The 14359-nt window shown below is 33.2% G+C and overlaps 1 protein-coding gene across 3 annotated transcripts in view; it reads right to left on the minus strand.

Moving 5' to 3' along the window:
* Positions 1 to 525: 525 nt before the first annotated feature.
* LOC142338281 (uncharacterized) overlaps positions 526 to 14359 on the minus strand; it is a 39035-nt gene continuing 25201 nt past the window's right edge. For 2 of the 3 annotated variants that reach the window (XM_075387962.1, XM_075387961.1), the window contains 4 exons: positions 11592 to 11704; positions 7703 to 8035; positions 4727 to 5196; positions 526 to 915 (listed from right to left, as the gene is read on the minus strand). In XM_075387962.1, coding sequence (XP_075244077.1) covers positions 817 to 915; positions 4727 to 5196; positions 7703 to 8035; positions 11592 to 11704 — 1015 coding nt within the window. In that variant the 3' untranslated portion in view covers positions 526 to 816. The remainder of the gene's footprint in view (positions 916 to 4726; positions 5197 to 7702; positions 8036 to 11591; positions 11705 to 14359) is intronic. The other variant, XM_075387963.1, reaches the window with a different exon arrangement.

Consider the following 14359-nt stretch of genomic DNA (forward strand, 5'->3'; position numbering starts at 1 on the left):
TGGAGTAAAGTTTGGGATCATTGCGGGTTGCGACCCCACAATCTCTTAACTGATTGTAGTCCTGTGCTCGCCACTGAGCCAACTGGTGCAGTGGCGAGCACAGGACGAGACATATTTTTTATAATGTGTCTCGTCCTGTGATAATGAGACATAATGAGACATATTTTTTATCAGACATAAGTCAGACTTATGTCTGATAAAAAATATGTCTCATTATCTTCCACAGGAGGTATACTTGAACCTATTTAAAGGTTTCAATTTCAAACTATTTGTTTCAATGGCTTCAAAATTATCTTTAATAAAAGAGTTTTTCAACTGTCTCCTTTTTGCACTCATTTTTGTCACCATATGTTTTAATCTCACTATTAAATAATCTTTTGTCGACCTATTAAATATTGTCGACCTATTCTCACTATTAAATAATTTTTCTTCATCTCACAAGTAAAGCACAGATTTATAAATTATAATTAATTACGAAATCACACAATAAAGAGTTTAATTTTATAATTGATAAAGGACCTGGCAAAGTATTAAATGTCTCAACCTCAAGTTTGTCGTTGATTTTTCTACAACTTATTGATCGAGTTTTCTGTAAAGTAATCTTGGCGTCCTAGCATTTAGTTGTTTGGATAAAAATGCATCAACGCTCTCAAACAAATTTTCACAATGAGATTTAAATAAAGACATGAAATCATATATCGATTAAGCTAATTTCAGTAATAACGGATGACTCCATTGTTTTGGACATCCTCTGATAACGTCTTGGAAAAGCTGAATCGGTCAAATTGCTTTAACGTTGGCATTTTTGGTAGAAACTTATTTCGTACTCTCGAAATTGTCAAACACTGGCGTGGGAGAACTCTGTGTGCAGGAGGGGGCAGGGGACCATGCTCTCAGATATTTCACACAACTAACCTGTGAATGAAAAAAAAACAAATTATAAATTAGACACGCCTGCAAATTACAAAAAAAAACATTGTTTGTAGGTTTTTTGCAACATCATTCGTTGGCCCAGTCAATTTGAACAAAATTTTTTATGACGACCTATTAGAGCAACTCGTTGCTGTTATGTTGATTCTATGTCAAGACACACCATTATAGTGGAGTAAAATTTGGGATCATTGCGGGTTGCGACCCCACAATCTCTTAACTGATTGTAGTCCTGTGCTCGCCACTGAGCCAACTGGTGCACACTGCGAGAGTCTTACGATGCTATCTTATATTGAGCTATCATTTCTAGCTCCATCTTATGATCACAACTTACTTAGCAGTGTGTATACTCTAACGCAACCCGAATTTTTAAAAATATATATATTAGCCATCAAGTCAAAATTAGCCAGCTAATAATTTATTTAGGAACTATGTAAGGAACTGTCCCCTCTAGTATAATATGAACATCCATAATTTCTAGTTTTATGGCTTTCTAACCCTTTGGTAAAGATTATCAAAATAAGGTGCAATTCCTTCGCTCTGGAAGTGCAATTCATATGCTCTAGAATTTTAAAGTTTGTTGGGAGAAATTATACTTTCCGTGTCTGATAATCGTTTTCACAAATCATTTTCTCAAAATATATCAAAAAGATGATTGACATTTAAACAAAACTTAGCAGAACATTTACTATTTTATCAATCATTTCTTTAGTGTGTCAGGTCACCGAAATGGATATCTAATTTTTTCCCAAAATAATTTGAACTTAAATTAGTATTCAAAAAATTTTTATTGAAACTTAAATTTTTCCCACTGGTTTCGATAAGTAAAATTTAAAGAAAACATACTGCAAAGCACTTTGTGATTTTGGCGCTTGACGGTTTCTAAGCATTAAAAATAGGAATTGGTGACTGCTGCTCATGGCGCACAGGAAGTGTTTTGACCTACTATGTATGCAACCGGTTTTAATATCCTTCCTCATCTAGTTACTGGTTGGTGTTGGCTTTTTGCTTGGATCAATCTGCTGAACAGAATTCAAAACAACAAAGAAAAGACAGTAGATTTTTTCCAAGAACTACTCTAAAAAAAAGAGAAAAAGAGATCGAGAAAAAATGTGTAAATAATTTTTGCAAAAGGAGATGAATATTTCCCTCACGGGGTTGATACTTTAGTTTCTCAGTTCTGACTTTCAGATTTTTGAGCAAAGTTGTTTTGTCTTGCATATTCAAAAATTTGATTGTACGCTTAGGATTTCTCAGCTTTCATCGGATTTTCAGGTGCAATTTTAAATTATATTTTTTGTAATTTTAACGTTTTCGAACAATTTTTGTGCTTTTGTTTTCCATTCTATTCTCCTACGAAAAATCTAGCTGCTAACAGGGAATATTCTATGGTTCAAGCAAATTGTTTTAAAGATTAATTGGTTTATATATAGAAAATTCAATGTTGGAACCTTTTTAAACAAAACTGATTGAATACTGTAAACAATTGGCCTCTTTTTCGCTTTTTTTAAATCCAGCCGATTTTTTGTGGTTTTTTTTGGTTTTAAGATATATCTTTGCGGAGCAAGACCTGAACAGACAATTTTTCTGCGTTTCATAGCTATGCGTTTTATGAGTTGATTGTATGATGAGCTGGTTTGTAATTCAATAAACGAACTATTATAATATTTTATGCTGTTTTTTTCTTGCCTTATGCACCACTAGTGTATAGGTACTCCCTAACATAAGCAGAGAGACGGTATCAAAATATTTTAAAAACGATTTTTGGGTTTTTGCAATTTGAAGAGATTTGATGAGAAGAGTGTTAATGTGTTCTAAATTTATAACATTTTGTTTATTTTTGTCTGTTTCGTGATCTTTCTTCCCCATCTTTTTGTCTATTTTGCCGTAAAATACTATTTTTTAAAAAAGAACATACCTCATTTCGCAATCACTTTTAAATGGCAGCTAATATCAATCTGATATAATATTCACAAATTATCTGATGTTTTAATTTCGTTTCCTGTTGCAAATAATCTATGCAATCGCGAAAATGTTAATAATTTGAATAGTTATGAAAACTTTAACCCTCGGTTTTCTTGAAGACATTTTTTTTTAAAAAATGATGATCCATTGAGTTGTGCTAAAGCGTATCAACTCTACCACTTTTTTCTCTGCGTAAAAGTTATCGATCGGCCAAGAGTTTGGAGATTGGTATAGCAGTTTTCCTCGAGGTTTGCGGATCTTTTAAAGTCCGTGCTTAATTTCAAGACCTGCCAGCATTTTGAAAAAAAACGGTACGGTACGAACTCGAAATTTCGCTTGATTTTAATCAAAAAGAAAACAGGAAAAACAATCGCTGTTGCATTTACAAATTATTTCAATATTATGACACCTAGATGGCTGTTTACACTTTATTTTTTTGAATCTGTGTTGTTTTCTTACTTCACGAAAAACTACGGCAAAAAAAATTAGCGGAACGAAGTAAATCCTTTTATTGTTGAGCTAGAGTTTATAAGTTATGAATTTGGTCAATTGGTTATGTCATATTTTACAATTAGATTTTCTGAAGTATTCTTTCCAAAATGCTGAAATGAAAAACAACAAGCCAAATGAAAAACTTTTAAACAGCTGAAAGATTGTTTCATTGTTCCGGCCCATCTTGTTGAGGGACAAAAATTTGCTCAACTTGTTTTTTTCAGGCATTGTCGAGAATAGATATCATTAGAAAGCTTGTCTGGCGTAAAATTCATAAATAACATGATTTTTTTAAATTAACTTTTTCCGCAGAATTATCGAGGGTTTATCTTCTGTGAACATTTGAAGAATTTTCCGTATTTTTGTTCAACTTTTTGTCAATTATGTAAAGAAAAACTGTTTAAGCTGTCAGCTATAGTTTTATTGAAATTACTTTACAGATGGAGAATTGTTGTTGTACTTTTTGATCCGACTTTTTGGGTTAAATTTTGGCTAATTTTTTCATTTTTCTCGACTTGTCACAATATCTCATTGTAAGAGGTCACATATAAGATTAACAGCGTTGAAAGAAGGCGCTCTTGAGCATATTAAATGTCTTCAGTGAATAGGTTATGTTTAATAACGGCTTGGACACCGTTTTCTTGCAATATTTGTTTGAATTTGTGATGTTGCCCAAAGGTATTGTTCTTTTTGTAGTCCTATGACATGTTATAGATAATGGAAGATCGGAATTGTTTTTAGAAATGAACCCATTTGATCATTTCATTTGACAGCTGATTATTTTAATAACTTTGAAACTAATTGTATTTCAAAAATTTAAACATATTCAATAACATTGCCCTTTTTGTTTTCTAGTGAATTACACGACAATCTGATCAATTTAGGATATATTTGATGGAATTTTGAATTTGTTCTTAAAAGTTTCTTTTAAAAGTAGTCATTGATTTTTTCTTGAAATTAATATTTTTTGTTGTTATTTGATTTTGTTTGTCTTGTCCCTTAGTCTCCATAATGGCAGATCGAAACGAACCTCTAATGTAGCAGTATTTAATTCTTTTAGTGGTTTGAGTTTAAAAGTATTTCTTTCACATTCGATTATTGTCCAACAGAAATTTTAAAAGTTTTCTACCTCTTTCTCACTTGAAAGACATTTAAGTAAAAAAAATTCGGGTGATTGGTGTCGGAATATTATGTGCAAGCGCGCATTACGGAGCCTCCATGTTCATTTTTGAGAACCAATTCTTGTTGGAGTAAGTTTAAGACATGCTTGCTTGTCCTATTATTCTGTCATGGCCTAATATAAATTATTTTTACAGCAAAATCATATCAGAAGACTAACTTCAGAAGTCAAGCATGATTTTCGGTGAGGAACATGAGTTCCACAGCTGCCGTCGTCATCATCACAACCGCTGGCCTCGACAATGCTATGAGCCACCAATGAAGGTTTTCTGCTTGTATTATAGTGACTCTGTTGGACAAGAGAGGCCACAGTTGCGTTTCCAGATCTTGGATCTAATCCTGGCTTATATGTAATTGAACTAGCGCGAATTTGACTGTGATTTAAACCTTGACTTATTTCATCATCTTCATCAGTTTCATTTATGTCTTCAGAAACTGGTTTGCTCGAGATGAGACCTTGTAAAGTGACGTCATAGTTGTAAAGAGATCCTTTGGTCGTTCCAAGTGGATGACGTTGAGCGTTGAAATTGGTCCTCGTTTTGTGAAATTCAATCTCAGCCGAAGTGGAGCTTACTGTGTATTCAGAGGCTATCGTAGCATTGTCACAACCAGTATAGTCTGTAGCTTCCCCTAAATGGTCGCACATTTACCAATGCATAGTTTTCTCATGCCTCGGGGAAAACATATCTATAGCCTAGTAGTTTGGATATCACAAACCTATGACATTTTGTTATGATTTCAGAAACCAAAAAAATAGCTTGAGATTTATTAACAAATAATTTGTGGATTGACCGAAGATAAATCCACATAAGTTACCTCTAAATATTTTCTTCCAAAAGTCTGTAGTTGATCGGTACAATTGTCAAATTTTGAGATGCAAATTTTTTTCTGTGAAACAAAAATCATTCCGCGTGTGAAATATCGATGTAAAAATTGAAATTGAGTCAGATTTTAAAGAAAGACACTAGAGTTCTTCTTATAACGTGAAAAAATTTTACCAAAAGTAAAATTTTTTCTCTTTTTTTTCGAAAAAAGTGGACCGGAATGCAGTTGTTGATTCCCTTGTAAACGCTCTAACTGCTATTTCACCCATCAAACTTTTAAACTGTATGTGGGTACAACTTTCAATTTTCTATCCACAATTCCAATTAATTAATTGCGTTTTACAATTTTAAATCTTTTGTTATTTAATTTTTTGTGAGCACTTTATTTGTCAAAAAGTCAATTTTTGAGTCTGTTGTCAGATAAATATAATGCATACACATCTGAAAAATCCATTTCCAATTTGGAATTTAATTATTATTCTTATTCAATTAATCTTTTACCTCCTTTAGCTGGAACAGAATTATATCTTGTAGAAATCTGACAGATTTCCAAATCTCAGCAAAAAGCAGATAAATTTGCATACTTGTTTCAAAGACACTTTATCAAACGTTTTAAAGTAAAATTTCAACAACAAACAAATTTGTTAAAATTGAGTAGTATTTTATTTGGTTGATTACACACTCGGTGCTTATTTCAAGTCCTGACGGGCATATTAATTTGAATAATTTTAAATTTCCTATTCACCGGAAACAATTTACAATAACAACTTTCAAATTCTGCTTAATAGATTCACTAAAAATGTCCAAACAAAACTATTAAGCGTTCCTTTTTCATGAGATTTTCAAATTATTTGGATTTTGCCTATCATATAATGTACAGTTGCCTAACTTCTATTCAAAACAATCTACTTCCTAAACTCTAAAGAAGAGTGACTGTTTTGCAAATGGAAAACCTGTTAAGAATAAGGAGACGTTTGCAATTTGATCAATATGCTAATTACTTCTTAGGATCATTGATTTCAATCTCTTGCGTAGTCAGGTTGAATGACTTTGATTCAGTGGTGCCAAAAATTTATCCGGAAAAGTTTCAGAATAATCACCCATGTATTTGAAATTGGTAAAAAAAATTAGTAAAGTGTTAGATTAAATAACTTTTGCAGGATTTTGGCAGAAAAACTGTTTCTTATTGAGTATTTTGGAAAAAAAAACATTTTAAAAAATATATCTGTAAATTTCTACTAGCTTCATACAAGCGTACCATATATTTTTTATTAGTGTAATATCGAAAAATCCTCAAAACTTTCAGTTATTTCTTCTAAAACTTTGATTGAAGTTATAATTGAAGGTCAAGCCTTAATTATCAAGTTGGTTTTATATGTCAGAACTTATTTCCAGAAACTGAAAATGCGTGTCTTGAGGCGTCTTCTTCTATATCTGAATTTTTTCCGGCAAAATTGTACTTATACACTAATCTTGAGAAAAGAGCAATTAAAATGCTGTTTTTTAATGGGTTTTACTGGCTTTTTGAATTTTTGTTCCAAATAATCAAAGAAATTTTGATTGTGTTTTTTTTCACCTGACATATTTTCTTTATTGAAACGTGAATATAGAATAAAGCAGCTTCAAAGCTTCGATTGCGTCTCAAATGATGTCTCAAAAAGTGTCTTTGAAGTTTGAGAACTAAACTTGTTTTTTTTCGTGTCTTAGTTAAATTTTATTTATGCTAATATTGAATCTGGAAGCATTAATTTTGAATTCGAATTGATTTATATTTTTCGGTTGAAAAAAAAACTTTTTTTCAAAGTTTTGAGTTAAAATGATTTGTGATTTGTTTTTCTTGTTTTGGACGCTCTTTCTTTCTTACTGCAACCTGTTTTTCAGACTTCAATCCATAATACTAATATTATTTCAGGAAAATTCCATTTCGAGCTTCAAATGAATTTTTTTCATGTTTATTTTGAGCAACAACTGGTTGTTCCAGCTCCGTAGCTTTGTGCTAATTTTTCAAATTTGCCTGATAATTTTTCTTAAGAGTCAAAATTGCTAACGAATGAGTCGGCGCCCCTACTTTTATTTAAGACAAGGAACAAAGACATTGTCTAATAACAAATTAGTATAATCGTACCTTTGCAGACATATCTCACACTCTAAGGCCCTTTTTACATGTATTAAGATACATTTCGTGAACTTAAAGAGGTAAAATGTACAAAATTGTCCACATTATTTGACAAGCTATAATTTATCATCTGGCTCAGATGATAAATTATAGCTTGTAAATACGTAAAACTTTGAGCAATTTTATTCCACTATACCTGTTTTCTTTCCAACAATTTGACGCATTGCTGCTCGCACGTTATCAAGCTGCTTATAATGCCCAGGGGCTATCAACAGCGAAGGAGCTGCCGACTTTTTGAGCTTGCTTCGATCAATAGGACAAGCGAGTACGCCACCACCTCCCCGACCACAGATAAGAGACGCCACTAACAAGACTGTAGCCACAATAAGTAGTATAGAGACAGTACCCAGAGAGATTATTAGTACAGCCACAGCTGTGGCAGATTGGTGGGTATGTCTGGAATTGGAATTTTCGGATCTTCCTCTGTGACTTTCGTATTGCATCATTCGGCCGTAGTTGGAAGATGAGTCTGGAATTATAGTCATTTTTTAATCATAATACATTCTGTCGCCATGTTTACCCAAACCGGGCGGGGGAGGGGGGTTCTTAAAACTATGAATATGCAAGATAACTCGCTGAGAATGTACGCAAATTTTGGCACAAGATCCTTTGCTAATTATTCGCTTAAGTGCTCTGAAAATAGATAAAATCATATAATATATGCGCTGAAAACCGCTGTTTTTTTTTAAGAAATGGGCATTTAATGGGCACAATTTGAGCTAAAGTTAGGGGGTGAATAATTGAAACGTAATATTTTTCGAGAGAAGAAATTGCTGATGACCACCAATTCAAATGGCTGTAAAGCTGGGAAGATCAAATTTTAGACCATTCTGAGAGGTGTAAGGAATTCATGAGCTTTCTACGGTAGTACTCCCTAGTTGAGAAGACCGAACAGAAACGACGCAAGAAATGTTCGGTATGTTCGGTTTTCTACGTAAGAAATTGTCGGTATGTTCGGTTTGTTCGGTATGATCGGTTTCAATTGTAAGAAATTGTCGGCATGTTCGGTTTGTTCGGTATGATCAATCTCAAATGTAAGAAAATGTCGGTATGTTCGGTTTGTTCGGTATGATCGGTTTCAAATGTAGGAAATTGTCGGTATGTTCGGTTTGCTTCGTATGATCGGTTTCAAATGTAGGAAATTGTCGGTATGTTCGGTTTGTTTCGTATGATCGGTTTCAAATGTAGGAAATTGTCGGTATGTTCGGTTTGTTCGGTATGATCGGTTTCAAATGTAAGAAACTGTCGGTATGTTTGGTTTTTTTTCGTATGATCGGTTTCAAATGTAAGAAATTGTCGACATGTTCGGTTTGTTCGGTATGATCAATCTCAAATGTAAGAAAATGTCGGTATGTTCGGTTTGTTCGGTATGATCGGTTTCAAATGTAGGAAATTGTCGGTATGTTCGGTTTGCTTCGTATGATCGGTTTCAAATGTAGGAAATTGTCGGTATGTTCGGTTTGTTTCGTATGATCGGTTTCAAATGTAGGAAATTGTCGGTATGTTCGGTTTGTTCGGTATGATCGGTTTCAAATGTAAGAAATTGTCGGTATGTTCGATTTCTTTCGTATGATCGGTTTCAAATGTAGGAAATTGTCGGTATGTTCGGTTTGTTTCGTATGATCGGTTTCAAATGTAGGAAATTGTCGGTATGTTCGGTTTGTTTCGTATGATCGCTTTCAAATGTAGGAAACTGTCGGTATGTTCGGTTTGTCCGGTATGATCGGTTTCAAATGTAAGAAACTGTCGGTATGCTCGATTTGTTTCGTATGATCGGTTTCAAATGTAAGAAATTGTCGACATGTTTGGTTTGTTCGGTATGATCGTTCTCAAATGTAAGAAATTGTCGGTATGTTCGGTTTGTTCGGTTTGATGGGTTTCAAATGTAAGAAATTGTCGGCATGTTCGGTTTGTTCGGTATGATCGGTTTCAAATGTAAGAAATTGTCGACATGTTCGGTTTGTTCGGTATGATCGTTCTCAAATGTAAGAAATTGTCGGCATGTTCGGTCTGTTCGGTATGATCGGTTTCAATTGTAAGAAATTGTCGACATGTTCGGTTTATTCGGTATGATCGGTTTCAAATGTAAGAAATTGTCGGCATGTTCGGTTTGTTCGGTATGATCGGTTTCAAATGTAAGAAATTTTTGTTATGTTCAGTTTGTTTCATTTGATCGGTTTCAAAGGTAGGAAATTGTCGGTATGTTCGGTTTGTTTCGTATGATCGGTTTCAAATGTAGGAATTTGTCGGTATGTTCGGTTTGTTTTGTATGATTGGTTTCAAATGTAAGAAATTGTCGGCATGTTTGGTTTGTTTCGTATGATCGAATTCAAATGTAAGAAATTGTCGGCATGTTCGGTTTGTTCGGTATGATCGGTTTCAAATGTAAGAAATTGTCGGCATGTTCGGTTTGTTCGGTATGATCGGTTTCAATTGTAAGAAATTGTTGGCATGTTCGGTTTGTTCGGTATGATCGGTTTCAAATGTAAGAAATTGTCGGTATGTTCGATTTCTTTCGTATGATCGGTTTCAAATGTAGGAAATTGTCGGCATGTTCGGTTTGTTCGGTATGATCGGTTTCAAATGTAAGAAATTGTCGGCATGTTCGGTTTGTTCGGTATGATCGGTTTCAAATGTAAGAAATTGTCGACATGTTCGGTTTGTTCGGTAAGATCGTTCTCAAATGTAAGAAATTGTCGGCATGTTTGGTTTGTTCGGTATGATCGGTTTCAATTGTAAGAAATTTTCGGCATGTTGGGTTTATTCGGTATGATCGGTTTCAAATGTAAGAAATTGTCGGCATGTTCGGTTTGTTCGATATGATCGGTTTCAAATGTAAGAAATTTTTGTTATGTTTAGTTTGTTTCATATGATCGGTTTCAAATGTAGGAAATTGTCGGCATGTTCGGTTTGTTTTGTATGATCGGTTTCAAATGTAAGAAATTGTCGGCATGTTCGGTTTGTTTCGTATGATCGAATTCAAATGTAAGAAAATGTCGGCATGTTCGGTTTGTTCGGTATGATCGGTTTCAAATGTAGGAAATTTTCGGCATGTTCGGTTTGTTCGGTATGATCGGTTTCAATTGTAAGAAATTGTCGGCATTTTCGGTTTGTTCGGTATGATCGGTTTCAAATGAAGGAAATTGTCGGCATGTTCTGTTTGTTCGGTATGATCGGTTTCATTTATAAGAAATTGTCGGCATGTTCGGTTTGTTCGGTATGATCGGTTTCAAATGTAAGAAATTGTCGGTATGTTTGGTTTGTTTCGTATGATCGGTTTCAAATGTAAGAAGTTGTCGGCATGTTCGGTTTGTTTCGTACGATCGGTTTCAAATGTAAGAAATTGTTGGCATGTTCAGTTTGTTAGGTATGATTGGTTTCAAATGTAAGAAATTGTCGGCATGTTTGGTTTGTTTCGTATGATCAGTTTCAAATGTAAGAAAGTGTCGGCATGTTCGGTTTGTTCGGTATGTTCGGTTTCAAATGTAGGAAACTGTCGGTATGTTCGGTTTGTTTCGTATGATCGGTTTCAAATGTAAGAAGTTGTCGGCATTTTCGGTTTGTTTCGTACTATCGGTTTCAAATGTAAGAAATTGTCGGCATGTTCGGTTTGTTCGGTATGATCCGTTTCAAATGTAAGAAATTGTCGTTATGTTCAGTTTGTTCGGTATGATCGGTTTCAAATGTAAGAAATTGTCGGCATGTTCGGTTTGTTCGGTATGATCCGTTTCAAATGTAAGAAATTGTCGGTATGTTCGGTTTCGAACGTAAGAAATTGTCTTTCTTATGTTTAATACCGAACAAAAACGACGATACCGACGAAAAAATCGTAAGGGCTTTCGTCGTTTTTGGCTAGACGGTTTCTTACGTTTTCTAACCAAAAATTTCCCCACTAGGGCTAAAATGTAGCATGCTAAAATTAGGACTACAGTAACACAAAACAGTAGGAAAACGCAATTTTCTATTTCTTCATTTTTTATTCAGCGCTTTTATAATATAATCAAGTCATAAAGTGAAATTCTTACCAGAATTGGGATCATGTCCGACAATTGCCACTGGCCAGTCCACAATTCTCCATGACAGCTTGACTCTGGTGCGACTTTGGGAATGTCGTGACAGAGGTCGCCGCGAGACGTATCTACAAAAAGTGACTTTTGACGTGTTTCTCGAAAACAAGTTAGCGAAGTTGTGAAAAAAATTTGTTGCTGGGTTATTGGAAACGGAATGTCTTCTACATAAAAATTTTAACTTGGAAACTATATGATAGAATCCAAAATTTCAACAGGGTAATAAATTACGCAGTTAATTAATTGAACAAGGAGGCAAGTATTTTAAAAAAAAATGCGTATGAACAAAAAGATTGCCTCCAACGCAAATAATTCAAGGGAGTTTTAAGAAATGCCGCATTTGAGTGATGGTATCAGCCATTATTTAGAAAGCAAGTCAGGACGAACATTGAAATCAAACAACAATAGCAACAAACATTTAATACATCCAAAAATTTATGCCCGATTTTTTTTTTAATTTTAACAAGGTCAAAATAGCGTCAGATGAGAATAGGTAACACGTTGACAAATAAAGTTAAAAAAGCAAAATTAAGTAAAATTTTTGTATTTTCGAAAAAAAAAATTTCAAAGTCATGAAAGCCATTAGCTAGAGAATGAAACACTTAAACACTTAAATAGGTTCATTTGCTCGTCCAAAGGAAGCATTTGAGACCTGTAATTATTCAAAACTTGTGTGACGTCACAGAACGTCAATCATAAACAAAAAGCAAAAATAAGTTTGCTTTTTTGCGAAAAACCAGTGTCGAAGCCAGTAAATTCATAACAAAATCTTTAAAAAATTTTGGTTTTGTACACTTACATCTTCACTCGACAACAATAATGTAATATGTGAACACTAATTAACGAGACTAGGTAACAAATAGACAAAAAAAAACAAAAATTCGAAGTTAAAAAATGTGTCTTTTTAAACTTTAAGAAAAAATTGTTTCGAAACACATCAGAAGTCATGAAACAAGTCAGCTATTTATTCAAACCAAAACATAGGCTCATTTATTCCTCCATGGTAAGCCAATGATACCTGTCATTATTAAGAAAATTTCATACAACTAAAAAGACAAAGCAAAAACGACAATTATAGACATATGTAAAAAATTCAAACAACTTCTTCGAGAAAGGAGCGTCGAAGCCGTTAACACTACTATATATATATATATATATATATATATATATATATATATATATATACCTTTATAGACTTTTATATGCTCAATTGAGCTCTTTTTTGAAAACCCATACTGTAATCTGTGAAATGCAAATATTGTGATAGTGTGACAAAACGAGAAAAGACGTGAAAAAATGGGCCAAAGCCTATAGATTAAAAAAAAGTGAACTCTAGTAATATCAAAGTCAGAAAACCACAACATAAGTAGTAAAACCGCTTAAAGATTAAATTATAACTTAGTAAGAAAAAGACGAAGAAAAAGCATTCTTTTTTTCTTTTTTGCTGACACTAAGCTACAAGTTGACCAAATTAACAGAAAAATATTGGCACAGTTAAATAAGCCATTGTTTACTTAAAAAACAAACTTCTTAAGTCAAAATGATCATAATCTTTTGAGTAAAGAAACAAGATACATTATGGAATTTCTTAGGGAACCAATTGGACCTATCAAAAGTGGGCTATGATTTGAATTGTTTTGTTCTTTAATTAACATTATTCCATATTCTATGCTTAACGGGCTTTTTAAGGATATCACTCACAACTCACTACGATTAATATATCGAACGGTCAAAATTAACTGACCAATAAACATTTGAGTATATTGTTCTTCCCCCCAAATTAAAATTTTATAAAACGTAGCTGGACTAATCCAAAATGTGCCGTTGAAAATACGTGTAATTAAATTTGAACATATCCTAATTTACATGCCAAAGTACTTCTGTATCAAATATAGTTATAAGAAATCGGTGACGTTTAATCTTCAGAGAAAAAAACGGATTAATTTTTTTTAGTAGTAGGCTTCTTTTGCTGATAATGATGAGCTGAAGAATGTATTAATAGTAGCCAAGCAATTAGTTGCCAAGCTGTTTTTATAATTCAATAGAGAAAAACCTTCAGCATTTTGCTGAAAGCAGAAAAAAGTCAGCAAATCCTTTTCCAGAGAATGATCAATTCTTTGAGCTTACACAGCGAAAACGGCAATAATCTTTCCAAAAAGTGATCATGAAAGATTTGATTGTTACGTAGAAAAGATCGCTAAGAGGCCTTCGGTTTGAGAAATAACTTACCGAAAAAGATATGGCAGAAAATTCAAAATATATGTTATTATCATCTTTTCTTCGGAAAGATTCATAATTACTTTCTGCAGACCTAACGGGAATCCTGTTGATTTCGTAAAAGAAAACGTGTTCAAAACATTGTTTTACAAAAATGAAAATGAGAGTTTTCATAAAAATACCTAATTATTAATTTAAAAAAGATAATGAAAACTTTATGTAGTAAGTTGCTTAGACAAACCGTTATAGCATTGGGGACTTATTTTTTTGTCAATTTTGAAGACGACAAAAACTAATTTACAAAATTCGCTTGCTTTCTGTTTTTTTAGACATAGAACAAGGAGAACTTTGATTGCTTTAAAAATATGCTCGAAATTGTTTGATAGAAAGGAAAACAGTTCTTTAAACTTAATAAGATCCATTCGATTCATTAGCTCCATAGTTACATATGATACTGCGATTGCTGCATTTAAAGTTTAAAAAATGGTTAAAAAAACTCTAAAAACAGA

The sequence above is a fragment of the Convolutriloba macropyga genome, chromosome 4 (genome assembly GCF_964194025.1).
Source record: "Convolutriloba macropyga chromosome 4, txConMacr16.3, whole genome shotgun sequence".
In the NCBI taxonomy this organism is placed as follows: domain Eukaryota; kingdom Metazoa; phylum Xenacoelomorpha; order Acoela; family Convolutidae; genus Convolutriloba; species Convolutriloba macropyga.